The 18,929-nt window shown below is 43.5% G+C and overlaps 1 protein-coding gene across 1 annotated transcript; it reads left to right on the plus strand.

Annotated features, from left to right (window-relative positions):
- Nucleotides 1-558: 558 nt before the first annotated feature.
- LOC149982814 (uncharacterized) lies at nt 559-10,179 on the plus strand. The gene is made up of 9 exons (XM_090237391.1): nt 559-939; nt 4,377-4,481; nt 4,636-4,702; nt 4,913-5,066; nt 5,345-5,381; nt 5,489-5,799; nt 6,575-9,587; nt 9,776-9,866; nt 10,029-10,179. Exons 1-9 carry the CDS (start codon nt 928-930, stop codon nt 10,145-10,147), a joined length of 3,909 nt encoding a protein of 1,302 aa, XP_090093517.1. The 5' UTR covers nt 559-927; the 3' UTR covers nt 10,148-10,179.
- The last annotated feature ends 8,750 nt before the right edge of the window (nt 10,180-18,929 follow it).

Below are 18,929 nucleotides of genomic sequence, written 5' to 3' on the forward strand. Positions count from 1 at the left end.
GAATATGCCTGTGTCCTGGAGAATCTGGATGCAGCACAGAACTCAGACAGGACTTGTCTGATGAGTTGCTGAGATGTTTCTGTCAGATCTGCTGCCTGTTGGTACCAAAGAGGTTCCCTTGCTGGTGAAAGACGGAGTGGAGGATCAAAAAGAGCCTTTAGCACTCGGTGGTCGGCTGCTGTCAGTCATTGGACTGTTAAGATTTCTGGGCATTGTAGAATACATTTAGGGCATAATGCGCAGACAGGGGTATGGTGGGGTGCGGGTACAGCGGAGGTAAGCCCAGGCACTGGGTTATGATAAGAGAGGTTGTATCTCTGGACATGTTGGTTGTAATGGGTGTGGTCACCTCATGTGTGTGAGGTGGTACAAAGGAGGTATCAGAGGTATGAAGAGTGGAACTAGGGGCTCCATTGTAAACCAAAACAATGATAACTAACCTGAACAACAGTATACAAGGCATATTGACATTTGAGAGAGACATACAGCGAGGCATAAAGTAATCGCAGGTGTTGATTGGGAGAGCTTGCTAAAACAACAGGTGAGACAACAACAGCTAATCAGCTAACACAACAACAGCAGGTAAAATGGTGATGACTAGGCAGAGAGGGTCGGATTAACTACACACAGAGCCTGAGTTCGCGGCTGGGGCCGACAGATAAAAAAATAAATAAACAGAATGGAGTACCGTGATTAATGGACAGTCCAGCAGACAACAGCTATGTAGCCAAGTGATCATAGTGTCCAGAGGGCAGCAGTAGATGGAACAGGGACGCCGCCACTACGCTAGCACGCGGGCGACACGGCGTTTAAAGTTAGTAGCCCTCCGACAGAGGCCGGTTGAAAGGCACAGCGGATGGAGTATTCGTTGGCAGACCAGTCGTGGTGGTGTGGCGGGGGGCCGTGTCGACAGAGAATCCAAGCCAGATGGCGAAAGAGGTATTGTAGAATTTAGTTTGCTAGCCGGGAGATGCGCCTGGCTCACGGCTAACTGGTGCTAGCTTCGTGGCAGTGGCGTTAGCCACTATAGCCAATCGGTAGCAGCGGTGAACCGGTGCCAAGGTCCAGAGTTTACAGCAAGGATCCGGTGGAGTATTGGGCTCTAGCCGTGTATGAGTGGGGTTTGGGTGAACAGCTGAGTAGGCCGGGAGGTGGGCCTCAGGGATAGCTTCAGTACTGGATGCCACGGTGAGTGCAAGCTAGCTGTGAGCTAGTTAGCTGCAAGCTGTGAGGTAGCTGTGAAGATCAGAAGTAGTGGTCCAGGGATTACGGCAGGAATCCGGCGTTGTTGTGGAGAGACAGTCCGATACTAGTAGACTGGCGAGTATTATCCAGGCTAAGAACAGGGCTGGTATCTGTGCAGAAGGTAAAAGCAGCTAGCAGTGGTTAACAATGACTAAATAGCTTGTAGCTAATTAGCTGGTTAGCTTCTGGAGGTTCTTGAATGTGTTCTAAAATTTTAAAAATTAAAATAATAATAAATAATATAGAATCGAATTAAAAATCGAAAAGAGATTGAAAATAAAGTTGAAATATATATATATATATATATATATATATATATATATATATATATATATATATATATATATACGAAAAGGACACAAACCCAATGCTGATAACACAATACCCCCTTGCGGTGCATCAAATAATTGCATCGCTCTTACAGCTATTCTGTTCCTTTGAACAAAGAGTGTTACCCCTTTACTATTAAAGTGTATTGCTCTGTGGGGGAGTAATCTGTTTATGACTGATAATAGGACGTAACACAGGGATGAGGAAAAAACAATAATTTGGATCCTACAACATTGCTGTTGTACCTAAATAATTCCACAAGAGGGCGACATAAACATTTCATAAAACCAATTAACCTCTACTGCCTTCAGTCCATGACGTCCCCGACTAACTAAAAGTCTGCGTCTGCAAAAATGCTCTTTTATCATAACTCGACATGAAAGTAGCCAAGCCAAAACAGTCAATGACATGCTTTTCGAGATATAAAAGTAGCTATGGTGGAAGAATAGGTAAGTGAAATATAGGGAAAGGTAGAACATGTTTTACAGTAAGTTTAAAGTTGTTATCAACAATTTAGCTCTGATAGGCCTTTGGCAATCCAAGCTTTTGGGTTCGTACTCAAGGCTACTTGGTTTAGGCCTTGCTATAGCCTAGGGATACAGTCCAATAATATCTCCCTTCTCCTGAAGTGTACACACTCATTCGCTTCTTCCTACAAATCTAAAATCATTGGATTGGTGGAGGCATGGGCTAGAGAGGAATATGCTACCAAATAGCACATTATTCCCTAATGTAGGCCTACTTATAAGGAATGCACTATAAGGAATAGATCAATCAACTGGCTCACTAAATAGGGTACCGAAATAAATCCACAAGAGGTCGACACGAAATTAGACTAGGTTTATTTCTGTTTTGACCTGCTGAGTGGCAGTGCTTAGTGAACAGATTTCCATGTGGGCCTAGCTGTATCGAAAACGGTTGATGGGGAAATTGTGTAATCTGATCAATATATTTCCCCCCCAATATTAATGAAGGTCTAACATTCCATGACGTGGTATGTAGTTCTTAATTCGTCAGTGGCTGCAATATTGTCCTCAGTAAACTCAACATGAGTGAAAACAACACAGACAAGGACAAGTTTTTCGAGATATAAAAAATACTGTATGCAATTATGGATGAAGAAAGGGTAGGTTAAATGACACAAAATATTTGGGAATGTAACTAAGGAAAACGTAATTTAACAGTTACAGAACTGCTACAGTAGCCTATCAGAACAGCTGCAGTATCAGAGGCGCAGAGCCTTAATTAACGGGCTACACATAATGGCTGACGACAGCCAGGTAAGGTTCATTTTAGCCTACGTTTAATGAGCTTCACAGTTGTCCTAATTCCATCTTGTTCTAATGGCAAGTCTGCCTTAAGTGCAGAAACTATGGTTGATATTAGAAAATAAGTGTGATTAGAAGTTTAGGCAAGTAATTCCAATTGGGGAATTGTTGTGGGATGTTAGCATAACATATTGCGCGTGTAGCATTCGTGCCATGGGGGATTGTGCAGGCCGGCAGGTTGCTACAGGATCCTAGTATCATGTACTAGTATCATGTATGTTATAGGGATCCTTTTTCACCTGAACTGCTCATTGGCTGTCCATAATGAGCCCAGCGAGCAGGATGTGTAGCTGGGCTCTGCAATAATTAGCTCCCAGAGCAATTACAAATAACTATTCTTGTTTTAAAAGCGTCATTACAACTAGCAACATGACGGTCAGTCACCTCTAAGCAGGACTCAGTAGAAACGCTATGTGTTGGATTTGTCCATGTCTCGCTAAATTAACCTAGCTACCATAACAGCCGTGGAGAATTTACACTACAGTTTTAAGGGATCTCTCTGAAGGTTTTAGATGATACAGTGGTGCTTCGTCCTCTGGATGAAGAACCATACATCTCGGCTTGGCTTCATTGCATATTTGGGAAACGTTGACATGCCATTTGTGTTGGTGGATGGATGAAAATAATGTGATTATAGTATCGTTATACATAGGCTAGCAGGAAAATCCGCATGAGATATCCATAGAACTGAGCCCTGCTCCGTTTCAGCACCATGGCACGGTCCCCTGACGCCAAGAAACGTGTCAGCTCGATGCAGCAGACAGCTCCACAGTGCTGAAATAGTTCAAACCCCCTTGAACATCTTTGATTTGAAATTATTCTGCAAGTGGTTATAATTTATTGCACATCCTAGTTCTGCAGCTTTGCAACCTCAGAATTATAGCTAATGGATGGCAGCGAGTTACGTTTTTGTGCATGGTGATGCATGATAAACCATAAATTAAACGCAAAAACGTGCACTTATAGACATATTTTCGTTTGGCAGAACTTTGACAAGCTTTGATTTGTTTTCTAATTACATTGACAATTCATATAGACATTAGACTTAGGCCTAATTGTGACATCATGTGTGTATGACATCTTTGGAGAATGCTCTGGCTTCAGCCAATCGGAATCGAGTATTCAACAATGCTTTGGCATAATTCAAGGACGTTCATATTCACTTCAGTTGTTTGCCGATGGTTCACTGACGTTTTTTCAAAGGAGGTATTAGTATTTCCTCTAAACAGCCTACAACAATAAGCTACACATCATGTCAGATGACAGAAAGGTATGGTTCATTTAGCCTATTTTGAGTTTAGAGGAGAAATTACTAACAATATAGTAGGTCACTAACACAGCAATAGGTCTCACTGGTTTGATCCATGGACTGAAATCTGACCACTATTGTCGTTTTGTTTAAAATAAGAGCGAATAAGTTGTTTCATAAAGTCACAACCTAGGACTGATATTGGCCTCTCATTTATCCACCAGAGCGTGAAATGGGAGGATCCCCCGGATGACCAAAATAAGGTTGTGGAGAATATGAAGGATGAAACAGAGACACATGAGACCAACAAGAACAGGACAGGAGGCAAGGTAAGAAATATGCTGTCCTCTACACATGTTCTGCCTACTTAGGCACAGATCTAGGATTAGTTTACTGTCACTAAATCCTAGCCTTAAAGCATTAGGAGGAGACACTACATTGACCTTAGATCTGCTATGAGACCTATAATCTGTTGTCATGTAGGCTAAACGTAAGTCCAGTGGCCGCGCCAAGAAGACTTCCGTGGAGGAGGACTGCAGCATTGGTGCAGGTTCGAGATTACTTCATGTTGGGTGCAGGTTGTGTTCAAATTCATCAGCACTAATCTGAGAAGATAGTATCTATATAGGTGAAAGCAATATAAGGGAGGCCCGCAGAGAGATGTGCTTTTACCTGTCCAGTGCAATCAAATCACTAAAGGTGAAGGAAATTAGGGATCAAGTTCAGATTCAACTTTAGATTTCTCTTTGCGGTTTCCCAGAGTCTTCTCAGACACCCGGGTGTGGTTTCCGGGAAAGGGGATCTATCATTGAGCAGCTGGAGAAGGAGGCTCAGAGGACTCTAATGCCTTCTCTCAAGATTGAGACATGCTGTGCCCCAATCCTCCTCTCCTTCCTGAGGAGTCTAACTGATGAGCAAGTCCCATGTCTTTTTCCAACCTCACATACAACAACTCTGAATTTATAGTCATAGTGCCCCTTCTAACCACAAAGGGTATTTCAAACACTACACCTAACATCACTGTAACCACACCCCTAACTCTTCCTGTAAATCAAGAACAAAATGTCTCATGTACTTGCTAATAGCTTAATTAAATACACTTTTATTTTCCCTGACATGGCTATCTAGTGACTCCACTAACTCAACACCAGTGTGCAGGTAAAATATGTTTCCTTTCTTTTCTTTTCTCTAGCCAATGGAGGGTGATTCAGCATGGCATGAAAAATAACGTAAGTCTCTCCACATAAGGTTCTGGTCAAAAGTTGTGCCCTATATAGGGAATGGTGTCATGGAATTACTTGATTGACAAAAACATTCCTCTGTTTGTTGGCCATAGCTCACATTCGAGCAGCTCTCCACGCTGTGTCTGAAGATTGTTAAAGTCGTGACCCAGACAGCCCTCCGCATTCTCCTACCAGCGCTAGCTCGTATCATGGGGGTGAACCTGAGGAGTGGGGCAACCTCCCCAGAATCCCAGTGCTCTCTGACAGGGTCTGAGGATTCCTTAGGCAGTCTGGATGAGAGAGAGAAAAGGCTGCTGATCAGTGAGATGAACTACTGGACTAAGGAGAGGAGGAGGAATGGCAGTGCAGGGTTCCGCCAAAAATCCACTCGCAGAACCTCATCACCATGCTGTTCGCCTAAGAGGTATGTTCACAGCAATATTTCAACTTAATAATTGCAAGACCTGACCCATACTTATCATAAATTATTAACTTGGAATTCACACCTTGTAGTTTTAAGTTCTGGTCAGAAATGTTGCCACTGAGGGGGTGGGTCCAGGTGAAAGTCATTTTTAACTGGGTAAGCCATAAAGTCATCTATGAATAAGTAGATCAGCCTTTCAGAATTAATCATATTCTGATGTCATACAAACATAAAAATCAGGCAAAAAATCATGTCAGTTGGCTTTAGGCTTCTAGAACTACGGTGGTATGAGAAGTATCCATCATTGCTCTAATTTGGTTTTCAGGCTCACTAATGACCCAGATTAGATACAGTTGGTGTAACAGGTTTCTTCTGTTGAAGGAGAGGCGGACCAAAACGCAGCGTGGTTATTTTGATACGTCTTTAATAAAGATGAAAATAGAACAATATACAAAAACAAGAACCGTGAAACCGAAAACAGCCCTATCTGGTGTAACAAACACAAAGACATGAACAATACCCACAAACCCCAACACCAAACAGGCTACCTAAATATGGTTCCCAATCAGAGACAATGACTAACACCTGCCTCTGATTGAGAACCATATCAGGCCAAACACAGAAACAGACAAACTAGACACACAACATAGAATGCCCACTCAGATCACACCCTGACCAAACAAAACATAGGAACATACAAAGCAAACTATGGTCAGGGTGTGACAGTTGGTCACATTTGCATGGCATAAGTGGTGATTGTGTGTTTATCTTCAAGGTCCCAGACCTCATTTCAGAGCTTGCCTGCAACTAGAGAGGCTCCACTCATGGAGGAGCCTCTGAAGGCTCTTTTTGGGGTAACGGAAGAGAGCCTCCTGATATCCCTGGTTGAGGGTCACTCCAACCCCACATCCTCCGAGTTGAGCTGTGCTATCGTGGGGGAGGTGGTACACCAGCTTAACTCTGGCCTCTCAGTGGCCATTCAGGCCAGCCCGGGGAGTTGCCCCCCTATGGACAGTCAGGACATAGCAGCAGGCAAGGAGGTCATTCGGGTAGCCTCGGTGCAGATCCTGGCCGAGCTACAGAGCCAAACGTCTGAGCCAGAGTGGTTAGGGTTTATCGAGCCCCTCATGGACCCTGTGACCGATGATGTGCTGGATGCCATTGTCGGCACAATGGACAAAATGGCACAGGACTTCAACATCCTATTGGATCTGGCCAAGAAGATGACAATCTTGGGGTCTAAATTTCTGACCAATCTTCAATGTGACCTTGATGTTGAGTGTCCATCTGGGAAAGAAGGGACCACTCACTTTCTCAAAGAGACTGGATCCTCTACCAGTGTGGTGGCCAGAAAGCTTCAGACCCTCTCTAGCCCCGACTTTCAGTCTAAAGCCCTGAAGGCGGTGAGCACCATCCTTACAAGGAAAGTCAGCAGCTCTTCTGGCATGGCTCCTTCCTCTAGGCCTTCTAGTGCTGCTCCTAGCCTTACTGAAGCCCCCCTGAATACCAGCTGCACAGCCCTGACATCTGTAACCTCCACTGCCACAGTGATTGTTAAGGCATTTGTGGGAGGCATGGAGACGATAGCATCATTTGAAGGCACATGTGAAGCCGTTGATTGGCCAGTTCCTGTAAATGACCACAAAACAGGATCTTCACAGATGATAACCTTCTCTCTAGCACGCACACTCTACGGCCGTATACGAGCAAAGCTGAGGGACCTTTTAACTCTATCCACTCGAGAAGAAGGTGTGGCTAAGGATGCTTCTCTTCAGGAGTCTTCAGACACCCTGGAAAAGGCAACTGTTTCAACTGTTGAGGTCCAGTTACCCAGCACCGAACTTAGTAGAGTTCCCAGAGAGAGCCAACCAATACCAGCTCTCTGTCGCTCCAATCTGGATACCAGTACTCAAGAAGTTCTTAGCAGTGTTTTTTCCATCTACAAGTCAGAGTTATCAAAAGTGGAGAGTAAATCCTTGGCCGTTGTCAGTTCATCTGATGAGTCCCTAGAGGCTTGTTGGTTTGTTGATGGTGTCCTATCAAAGCTCGATGACTATACTATTTCCCAGTCACCCTCACCCAATGAAGACTTGAGCGTGAGTACTCAATATTCTCAACTGAGCTCAGAAGAGAGTGTCAGAATCACAGAGTCCTCTACTAGTCTGATTCAGAGCATTAAGAAGCTCTCTAGCAATGACTTCCAGACTCAGGCAGAAGAGGCAGTGAGTAAAGTGCTGATGAGATCCAGTCATTCCTTTATCACACAGATCAGCCATACTGGTCTTCAGAAAAGTCTGCAGGCTGGCTTATCATCTAGCTCACCATCAGAGATCCATGTCCTTTCAGAATCCATGTCCTCCATGTCCTCTGAGAATACAGCCTCTGGATTAGTGGAAACCTTTGTCAAAGGAATGGCGACTATTTTCCAGAAAAATGAGTCCACTGACACTGTGCTACTGGAAAGAAGTGGGAGAGTTTCGCAGTGCTCCCACGGGGGCTCCCAAATGGATGATACTGAATTGAGTGTTAAAATATCAGAGGAGAAGCTTTGGTCAACAGCTAAGCCCATCTGCGTCAGTATGAAGAACACACTTAAGGATTTCTTCACAGGGCTGAAGCCATCCGGATCCGAAAGGACAGAAAATGCTTCTTCCAAAGAGACCCTTGGGGAAATCCTGGTTGCTATCCAGAGTGAAATCTCAAACTTAGGGCGAATGAAGGATTCCAGGGAGCTCCTTCAGATCAATGATATGGTAGGAACTATGCTGAAGGAGGTTGAGAAAAGTGAGGATGACAGTGAACAAGTCTGCCAAGATATCCCTAGAACCTGTTCATCTTTGTCCACTTCTTTAAATGGTCGTAGTTCCTTGTCCAGCTCTTCAAAGGGTCCTAGGTCAGAGTGTGAGTTAGAGATCAACCTCCCTGGCACTCCCATCCCTGACGAAGTGCCTTTTGATCTGACCTGCCCCATCGTCAGGAGCTCCTGCATCGACACCAGGGTCTCTAAAATGCCAGATATTTCTTCAAGTGACATAAAGACAAAGATGATGGCACACATAGATGAACCCCTGCATCGTAACAGTCCAATGACTGACAGCAGTCGACCACCGAGTGCTAAAGCCTCTTTTCGATCCTCCACCCCGTCTTTCACCAGCAAGGGAACCTCTTTGGTACCAAAGGGAAATGGGATTGACATTGAAGAGAAGGAGGTGTGCATCCCCAGCAGCTCTGGCCATCTGAGGGAGCTCTTAATCCCCCCGGATATCAGCAGTGCCACTGCATTCCCACTGCAGTACTTGATGGACTCCAGCAAAGATGATGGCATCTGTTTTGTCACCATACTGGTGATAAGGTTGCTATCGGAGATCAGACCCTCAGCCCTAGATGGACCCTCCCAACAGGCAGCAGATCTGACAGAAACAGCTCAGCAACTCATCAGACAAGTCCTGTCTGAGTTCTGTGCTGCATCCAGATTCTCCAGGACAAAGGCATATTCCCAGAACCTGAACATCCAAAGGGTGTTCAGAGGTGTACATAAAAACCTCATGGAGGAGTTTGGCTCTTATAACACCCTGCAAGCAGCTATTTCCTCCCAGGACCCTGCATTTGACAGAGTCCTGGTAAAGTCCTTGACCCAGCAGCTGGTACAGGGATGCAAGGAGGCGTCAAGACCAGCTTCTGCTGCAACAAACCCATCAGACCAGGCTGAGACAGAGAGGGGGGCTGAGCAGAAAGCAAGAAGGAGCTTCCTTTGCTTTTCAATGACCAAACTCAGGATCAACTTCAAGGTATAGCAGGGAGTTAGCATTTGTTTTTTGTTCCAGTTTGGTGCTGATGTTATTGATGTGGCTATGATAAGACAAATACATGAAATAAATATATGTTTTATTCATCACTAAATTGTTGCCTTGGATTCAGAAGTGTTCCATTTATTTATTTATTCTCTGTACCATTTTCTTGACCTTTCTTCTGTTAGCGTTCCAAGAGAGGAAACAAAAAGGACTGCCATTTAGTCCAGGACAGAACAGAACAGACTGAGATTCCCTCTACTGATGGACATTGCATAGGTAAGGATTTTAGAGCTCTGCTATAGATTGTAGTTTTGTTTAGGTGTGTGTTAGAAACATGGGTATGCCTACCAAACTCATAGCACTGTTATTTTTCAATGTTACTATACTGCATCTCTCTCTCTCTCTCTCTTACCCCATCCATTTCTCTTGTGTTTCTAGCTCCCGTTGGAGAGGTTTCTCCCTCCATATCTCAGCCTGTCAAAAAACGATCCTTGATTGTCAGGGTCTTTTCAGCAATGATGAAGCCATTCAGGCGCTTCACCAAGAAGAACCTGTAACCTGCTAGGCTGCAGACTCTTGACAAGAGGAATTTCTGCATGTCTACCCTTTCAAAGTCTATTTGATCAAATAAATTCAAATTATTTTACAAGAATTTCAAGTGTTTTGGAAGATTGGTAAAACTGAAGCAGCTTTTCTCAGAGAAATGCACTAGTTTCCCCTTGGTTACACATTTATTGTGCAGTTTTTGAGTTGGCAGGACTTGGGGCAGCAGGTAGCCTTGTGGTTAGAGCGTTGGGCCAGTAACTGAAAGGTTGCTAGGTCAGATCCCTGAGCTAACCATGTAAAAATATGACGTTCTGCTCCTTAACAAGGTAGTTAACCCACTGTTCCTAAGCTGTCAGTGTAAATAAGAATTTGTTCTGAACTGACTTGTCTAGGAAAATAAATAAAATAACCACAGCTTGACTCTAATACAATAGTTGCTGCATAGACTGTCAGATAAGCAGATGTCTATTCATTTAGTTCGATTGGTAAGAGCTTATTAGCAGCAAGGGGAAAACACATAGAGGAGAATTAGCTATCTGCAGCTAGATCAACCCTCTGAGATGTTTTCTGTATGTTGAAAATATTAGGTCCAACAGTTGACAGTGTATGTCAGAGCAAAAACCAAGCCATGAGGTCGAAGGAATTGTCCATAGAGCTCAGAGGCATGATTGTGTCAAGACACAGATCTGGTGAAGGGTACCAAAACGTTTCTGCAATATTGAAGGTCCCCAAGGACACAGTGGCCTCCATCATTCTTAAACGGAAGAAGTTTGGAACCACAAAGACTCTTCCTAGAGCTGGCCGCCAGGCCAAACTGAGCAATCGGGGGAGAAGGGCAGTGCAGTGGAGCAGCAGTGCAGTGGAGTAGCTTCAACAGCCATAGGCCCAGGGATTTCACATCACATTCCATGATGCAATGCAGAATACGGCTTCACACAGAACAATCACCAAACCCAATAGATAACACTTAGCACAGCACAGCCAAACATCATGTATCACATGAAGAGGCAAGTGTGTTCTCCAGACATGATACCTTGTCATGGACCTGCTGTTTCGATCTTCACTCTCTCTCTCCCCCACCTCACTCACTCACTCACTCACTCTCACACACACACACACCTGCTGTCTCGACCTCTGAATGTTCGGCTGTGAAAAGCCAACTGATAATTACTCCGGAGGTGCTGACCTGTTGCACCCTCTGTAACCACATTATTTTGTTGACTCTGCTAGTCATCTATGAAGAATGTTTGAACTACAGTACTTGAAGAACGATCTGGCCTTATTGGCCATGTACGCTTATAATCTCCACCGGCACAGCCAGAAGAGGACTAGCCACCCCTCAGTCTGGTTCCTCTCTAGGTTTCTTCCTAGGTTCCTGTTTTTCTAGAGAGTTTTTCCTAGCCACCGTGCTTCTAAATCTGCATTGCATGCTATTTGAGGTTTTAAGCTGGGTGTCTGAATAAGCACTTTGTGACATCTGCTGATGTAAAAAGGGCTTTATAAATAAATTGTACTGATTGATTGATGATTGATTGTATGAAATGGAGTAATATATATCCATCATGTAAAATGAACATTGAGCACTGTCTCCATGGAGTATAGCACTGCAGCCTTAGGCAATGTATACAGTGCCTTGCGAAAGTATTCGGCCCCCTTGAACTTTGCGACCTTTTGCCACATTTCAGGCTTCAAACATAAAGATATAAAACTGTCTTTTTTTGTGAAGAATCAACAACAAGTGGGACACAATCATGAAGTGGAACGACATTTATTGGATATTTCAAACTTTTTTAACAAATTAAAAACTGAAAAATTGTCCGTGCAAAATTATTCAGCCCCTTTACTTTCAGTGCAGCAAACTCTCTCCAGAAGTTCAGTGAGGATCTCTGAATGATCCAATGTTGACCTAAATGACTAATGATGATAAATACAATCCACCTGTGTGTAATCAAGTCTCCGTATAAATGCACCTGCACTGTGATAGTCTCAGAGGTCCGTCAAAAGCGCAGAGAGCATCATGAAGAACAAGGAACACACCAGGCAGGTTCGAGATACTGTTGTGAAGAAGTTTAAAGCCGGATTTGGATACAAAAAGATTTCCCAAGCTTTAAACATCCCAAGGAGCACTGTTCAAGCGATAATATTGAAATGGAAGGAGTTAAATAAAGGTTAAAAATAAATAAAAAAGAAGTGGCTGTGAAAGTTAAAATGTTGGCAGTGACCTTGCAGTGGAGCAACTGGACGATGAAGACTCTTCTTTCCCAAAGGAGCTGAACTCTTGCAAGGCATTGGTGAAAAACCTTGACATTCTGTCAAGTGACAAGTTCAAGACCAAAGGCTGTGAGTGAGATTCTAGTGAGATGGGACCCCAGGGTCCACCTGGTTTGGTTGAACATTCCCATTCATTTACTGCTTGATGGGCCCATACAGTATGGATTCGGATTCGGAGGCGCCAAAAAGGCATTGTGAATTAGATAAGCCAACCAGATAGATCCGCAAATATAATTGTGAGGCATTGTGAGGCATTAGCCAACAAGCTAAGAGAGATCCGCAAAAGACCCTCAGCCATATTATGCCAAAGCGGACCCTTTCACACGTCTCGTAGACTCTGCAACAGGCTCCAGGCAAAGATAAAATAATTATTTCACAGAACGGGTGAAGCTGCATTCCAAAGGGAACAACTTCTGGAGCACACTGACTCCAGTGTTCTGCCTGGTTCAACCCTGAACTCATCTTCAGCAAGTAGGAGTGAATCACCCATAGCAGAATGCAGTTCATCTGCTGTTCCTAGTGGACATGATTCATCTGGCTCTGTAGAAGAGAAACCATTTGAGACCAGAGCAGATTGTACTCATGGTCAGAACTCTCCTCTACTCAGTAAGAGTGAGGCCATACTGCAAGAGGTCACACAACTCTCCGCAAATGGCAGAGCTTCCTAGTTTTGTGCCCTATTCAACTTCAATGAGTTTGGCTCAGGGGGCCAAGGTGTTGGCTAGAGTGTCTGAAGATAGCATTTCATGCTCTTCTTCTTCATCAGTATTTAGTGACACAGTCAGTCTCTTTACCAAAGTTATGGTAAGCCAGGTCATGTACTCTGTGAATTCTGATGCAGAAAGTAGAGGATGTCTCCTTCTGGCATCATTATGGCAACAAGCGAGACCTCCAATGCAGCACAAATCTTAAAGGCCAACATTGATGGAGAGGAAGTAGATACCACCAGTCATTCTGGTGTAGCTCAAAACATTGTCAGGGACCAGCCCAGACATGGTCAAAGATGTCACACTTCCAAACCCATCCTCTGATAACTTGGGCAGTGATGATGACTTCACCGGCCTCATCAGCATGTTAGTGGTGAGAATTCTAACAGAAATCCAAACCCCAGCAGAAGATTACCCAGTTGACGTCACACGCAAGTCACAAGACCTGATCACCAAAGTTATGGAGGTCTTCTGTGCATGGTCAGGCTGCTCTGAGACACGAGCCTATCCAGAGAACTTGAGGATTCATAAAGTCTACAGAGTCGTCTATAAAAATCTGTTGGGGGAGTTTGGCTCGGAGAAAATCCTCCAACAGGCCGTGTCGACTCAGGACTCTTCATTTGATAGGATTCTTGTCTAGTCTTTGAGTGAAGCGCTTCTCCACAGATGTAATGAGGCATTGAGGGCAGCCTCAAGAACATCAGTCAAAACCACCGGACCTAAGGCTCTTCCACTGGCTGAGGATGTGAGGGGTAGCAGCGGGAAATTATATTTTCTACAAAGGCTGGTCAGGCTGACAAGCAACTTAAAGGTACAGCAAACATATTTAAATGAACAGTTGTGGGAGATAATGTGAGTAAACAATGCAATTCAGTGTAAAAATTATAAAACCATCCGTTCATTCCAAAACCAATCATAAATGTTGTTGTGCTGGTGTGGTAGGTGTGATTGTTATCATCATGAGGTTGTTCAGCTGTGACATTTTTTAAAACATGTTTTTCTCTTTAAATACTTAGCTATTCAAGAAAGGGAACAAGGATTCCCACCGCTCTGAATCAGAACAAGTACAGACCTGTCACGACTTCTACCGAAGTCGTTGCCTCTCCTTGTTCGGGCGGTGCTCGGCGTTCGACGTCACCGGTCTTCTAGCCATCATTGATCCATTTTTCATTTTCTATTGGTTTTGTCTTGTCTTCCCACACACCTGTTTTCAATCCCATTCATTACCTGTTGTGTATTTAACCCTCTGTTTCCCCTCATGTCTTTGTCAGAGATTGTTTATTGTCAGTGTAGTGTTTTTTGTATAGGTGCGCGACGGGTTTTCGTACCCATATTTGTTTATATTAATTTTTCTATTTAGTGTTATGGAGCATGTTACTTGGACATTTATTAAAAGACTCCATTTTACACTCCGTTTGACTCTCCTGCGCCTGATTTCCCTGCCACCTTCACACGACAGGACATTGTCTGTTTGAGATATTGGTGTACAAAGAAATGCCATTTCAAAATAACCTTACAAAGGTTATATACGCAATCAGTAGTCATCTCTTATGTAAAAGTAATTATATTCTCCAAAACTCAAGCTGTTGGTTCTCATTTATCAGTGTCAATTATGTTGAGTTGTAACATATATTACATCATTTCTAGATTAAAGTGCATGTCAACTCTCTCTCTCTTCTGTAGTGCCCAGCATAGTGCCACATGCTGCCATGTCTGCACTGCCAAAGGATCTCCCCGCCAGCTCCCAACAGGAGACGCCTCACAAACGTCCACTTCTCGTCATGATGTTTTCTGCCATCTCCAGAGGCCTGTTCAAGCCCTTCAAACAGTCCTTAAAGACCAAGTAACTTAAGACAATTTATTAAACGTCATTCATTGCATTAAATTGGCCTTTGTCTTCTTATGTGCTCCCGTTAACAGACCAGATTACAATACTGGTCTTTTAAATGTTAGCAGTGATAGCAACATTAACTATAGTGGTGTGTATAGCCCTTCTACACAGTCTGACTCTTCTGACACTGTGTGACATGCCCTCTGATCCAGTGATCTAGGATCTTCTGAGTGGCTTTAGGCCTGAATCTCTGCCCTCCTGCTCAAATAAATGTGTTCTCTTCTGATATATCTGCCACTGTCAGCAGCCAGCAGGGGGAAACAGACAGCGCTGTTGAGAGCTTTCTTTTCTCCCTCATGACTAAAACACTGAGAAAGGCTTTTGCAGCATATTCCATTTTTTGATTTAACCTATTATACGGTAGTAGTACCCATTATTTCCCAACGGTTATATCACAGGAAATGTGTTATAAATAGTAAACTTACAGTGCATCCGGAAAGTATTCAGACCACTTGACTTTTTCCACATTGTTACGTTTTCCTCTCATTAAGCTACACAAAACACCTCATGACAAAGCGAAAAGTGTAGAACATTTTAGCAAATTTATTAAGAATAAAAACAATTACCTTATTTAAATAATTATTGAGACCCTTTGCTATGAGACTCAAAATTGAGCTCAGGTGCATCCTGTTTCCATTGATCATCCTTGAGATGTTTCTACAACTTGTTCGGAGTCCTGTGGTAAATTCAATTGATTGGACATGATTTGGAAAGAAACACAGACCTGGGGGAAGGGTATCAAAAAATGTCTGCAGCATTGAAGGTCCCCAAGAACACAGTGGCCTCCATTCTTAAGGAACAAGTTTGGGACCACAGACTTCCTAGAGCTGCCCGGCCAAACTGAGCAATCGGGGGAGAAGGGCCTTGGTCAGGGAGGTGACCAATAACCCAATGGTCACTCTGACCGAGCTCCTGAGTTCCTCTGTGAAGATGGGAGAACCTTCCAGAAGGACAACCATCTCTGCAGCACTCCACCAATCAGGCCTTTATGGTAGAGTGGCCAGACGGAAGCAACTCAGTAAAAGGCTCGACAGCCCGCTTTGAGTTTGCCAAAAGGCACTTAAAGACATGAGAAACAAACCATGAGAAACAATATTCTCTGATCTGATGATACCGAGATTTAACTCCTTGCCTGAATGCCAAGCTTCACATCTGGAGGAAACCTGGCACCATCCCTAAGGTGAAGCATGGTTGTGGCAGCATCATGCGTTAGGAATTATTTTCAGCAGCGGTTACTGGGAGACTAGTCAGGATCCTGGGAAAGATGAACGGAGCAAAGTACAGAGATCCTTGATGAAAACCTGCTCCAGAGGTTCACCTTCCAAAAGAACAATGACCCGATGCACACAGCCAAGGCAGTGCAGGAGTGGATTCGGGACAAGTCTCTAAATGTCCATCAATGGCCCAGCCAGAGCCCGGACCTGAACCCGATCGAACATCTCTAGAGAGACCTGAAAAAAACTGTGCAGCGACGCTCCCCATCCAGTCTGACAGAACTTGAGAGGATCTGCAGAGAAAAATGGGAGAAACTCCACAAATACATACCCAAGAAGACTCGAGGCTGTAGTCGCTGCCAAAGGTGCTTCAACAAAGTACTGAGTAAAGGGTCTGAATAGTTTTAAATGTGATCAGTATTTTATTTTAGTACATTGTTTTATTTTTTATCTACAAACCTGTTTTTGACAATCTGTAGATTGGGGGGGGGGGACGACAATTTAATACATTTTAGAATAAGGCTGTAACAACGTAACAATGTGGAAAAAGTCAAGGGGTCTGAATACTTTCTGAATGCACTGTATGTAATAAACATATTAGCTGGTTGCCACTATAGATAGATAGGTTATCCAGTGCAGTGGTAATACTGCCTGTCTTGGGAGATAACGTAGGGTGCCAGAGACACAATCACAACCTTTCTTCAGGCTACATGGCTCAAACTTACAACGTAAAGATATGATTATCACTACTTAGGTCAGACCAGATATTGTGTATAAAAACAAAACACTTTATTACAATTAGGCTGAAAAAATCCAATGAAAACACAACTACTTTACAAGTACAAATGTTTTCCTTTTTCATTGTTATTTACAGTTTTTTTTCTTCAACATCAATAAAAAAATGGCATATTTATGAGAAAACACAATATTCTAAAGTACATGTTTACAGTGTATTTGTTACATAAACATAATAGACTGAAGGAAAATGCATTATTATCCATTAAATATCTGAAGGTTACAAAAAAAAAACTAAATGTTACATTCAGATTATTTCATGTATTTTCAGTGGTCGTTATAACTGTGATACAATCACGATTGGGGCAGTTTTGGACCTGGCAAGCTCCCTTATGCAAACAATTAAGGAGCTAACTTTTAGGGACACTTCTGTCAATGTTAAATTGATACATTGAAAAAAGTTATGTGAATGTGTTTCTACAGGTAAAAATGCATTCACTAATGACTCAGGGCTTTGATGTCTGTGAATAACTTTCACAATGACAATTAGCATGAGGACGGAAGTCCTCCCACCTTTATCGTTCTGGTAGGCAATGCAATGCATCTGTACTACTGAGATGTAGTCTCATTAATATGCATTACTTTATCAAGATACCTTTTTTTAACAAGAAGGGTGTTTTCTATATCTACCAACTATGAAATTACAGACATCATAAACGGTAAGCATGAGAATAATATCATCAAGGCGGACAGGGACAATGTATGAATACACAAAACATTATTCAAATGGCCAATCCCCAAATGAGCTATGCACCAGCCCATAGCCACAGGATATCTATGGAGTAACATTAATATATTCATCAATTTAAAAAAAGGCATGAATATTGTTTTTCTGCTTTTCTGATCTTAAACCTCCCCCTGGATGTTGGTCCAGGTTTCCTCCAGGGGAGACCTTCTGAAACAGTCGAAGGAAACAGCCGACAGTTACAGTACTGTGTTGAAGATAGATGATGACACTCTTAAAAGACAGGTCATTCCTTTATATGGAGCAGTTCCTTAAACCAGGTTAGATTCAACACAGCCACCTCAAACTGGACTCCACCACTCCTTCATAACGCTGGATCTCTTCATAATGCTGCTCCTCAGTCACTGAGTGCATTTACACTGATGAGATGTTCTGCTTAGCCTAGCTGCAAGGGGAGCACTAACTAGTCCTGTGGGCACCTAGCTGCTGCCCCCGCTGGGCTTGGCCTGGGTCTTGCCCTTGGCTGGCTGCTGCTGTACTGGGGACTCTGCTACAGCGGAAACTGGGGCATGTTGGGCCGGGCTGTGTGGAGGGTGGGGTCTGTATCTGAGGCGAGGCAGCTGCAGTCACCACCTGCTGCTGGAGGAGCTTCTGCTGAACCACCTGGGCTGTGGCTGTGCCTGCTGGAATCATCTGGACCTGGGGCTGGGCTGAAGATGTAGTCTGCGTCAGGGCCACCGTCTGGGGCTGGATCTGTTATGAGACAGGAAGAGGGTCACATTAAAAGAAGACAACATGTTATAAAGTATAAGTTGATCACTCGTGGTTGTAATCTGTTGGCACCGTCCCTGTCCGGGTGTCACTTCTGTAGCATTATTGTTAGAGCGTATGATTGTTTTTAAAATTTAAACTTTAGGCAAGTCAGTTAAGAACAAATTCTTATTTACAACGATGGCCATAGGAACAGTGGGTTAATTGCCTTGTTCAAGAGCAGAACGACAGATTTTTACCTTGTCAGCTCGGGGATTTGATCTGGCAACCTCTCGGTTAATGGCCCAATGCTCTAACCACTAGGCTACCTGCCGCCCCACTTACATGTATGTATATGTGTATGTGTGTGCGTGTGTGCGTGTGCGTGTGTATGTATGTATGTATGTATGTATGTATGTGTGTGTGTGTGTATGTATGTATGTATGTATGTCCTCTCACTGTCAACTGCAATTATTTTCA

Source organism: Oncorhynchus mykiss, chromosome 6 (assembly GCF_057628025.1).
Source record: "Oncorhynchus mykiss isolate SJ-2025 chromosome 6, ASM5762802v1, whole genome shotgun sequence".
Classification (NCBI taxonomy): domain Eukaryota; kingdom Metazoa; phylum Chordata; class Actinopteri; order Salmoniformes; family Salmonidae; genus Oncorhynchus; species Oncorhynchus mykiss.

What these genes read in the sequence shown, in the direction of transcription:
- LOC149982814 (XM_090237391.1), top strand. An exon ending in AGAACAGGACAGGAGGCAAG is followed by an intron (nt 4,482 to 4,635) that starts GTAAGAAATATG and finishes GTTGTCATGTAG; the next exon opens with GCTAAACGTAAGTCCAGTGG. An exon ending in CTGAGGAGTCTAACTGATGA is followed by an intron (nt 5,067 to 5,344) that starts GCAAGTCCCATG and finishes TCTTTTCTCTAG; the next exon opens with CCAATGGAGGGTGATTCAGC.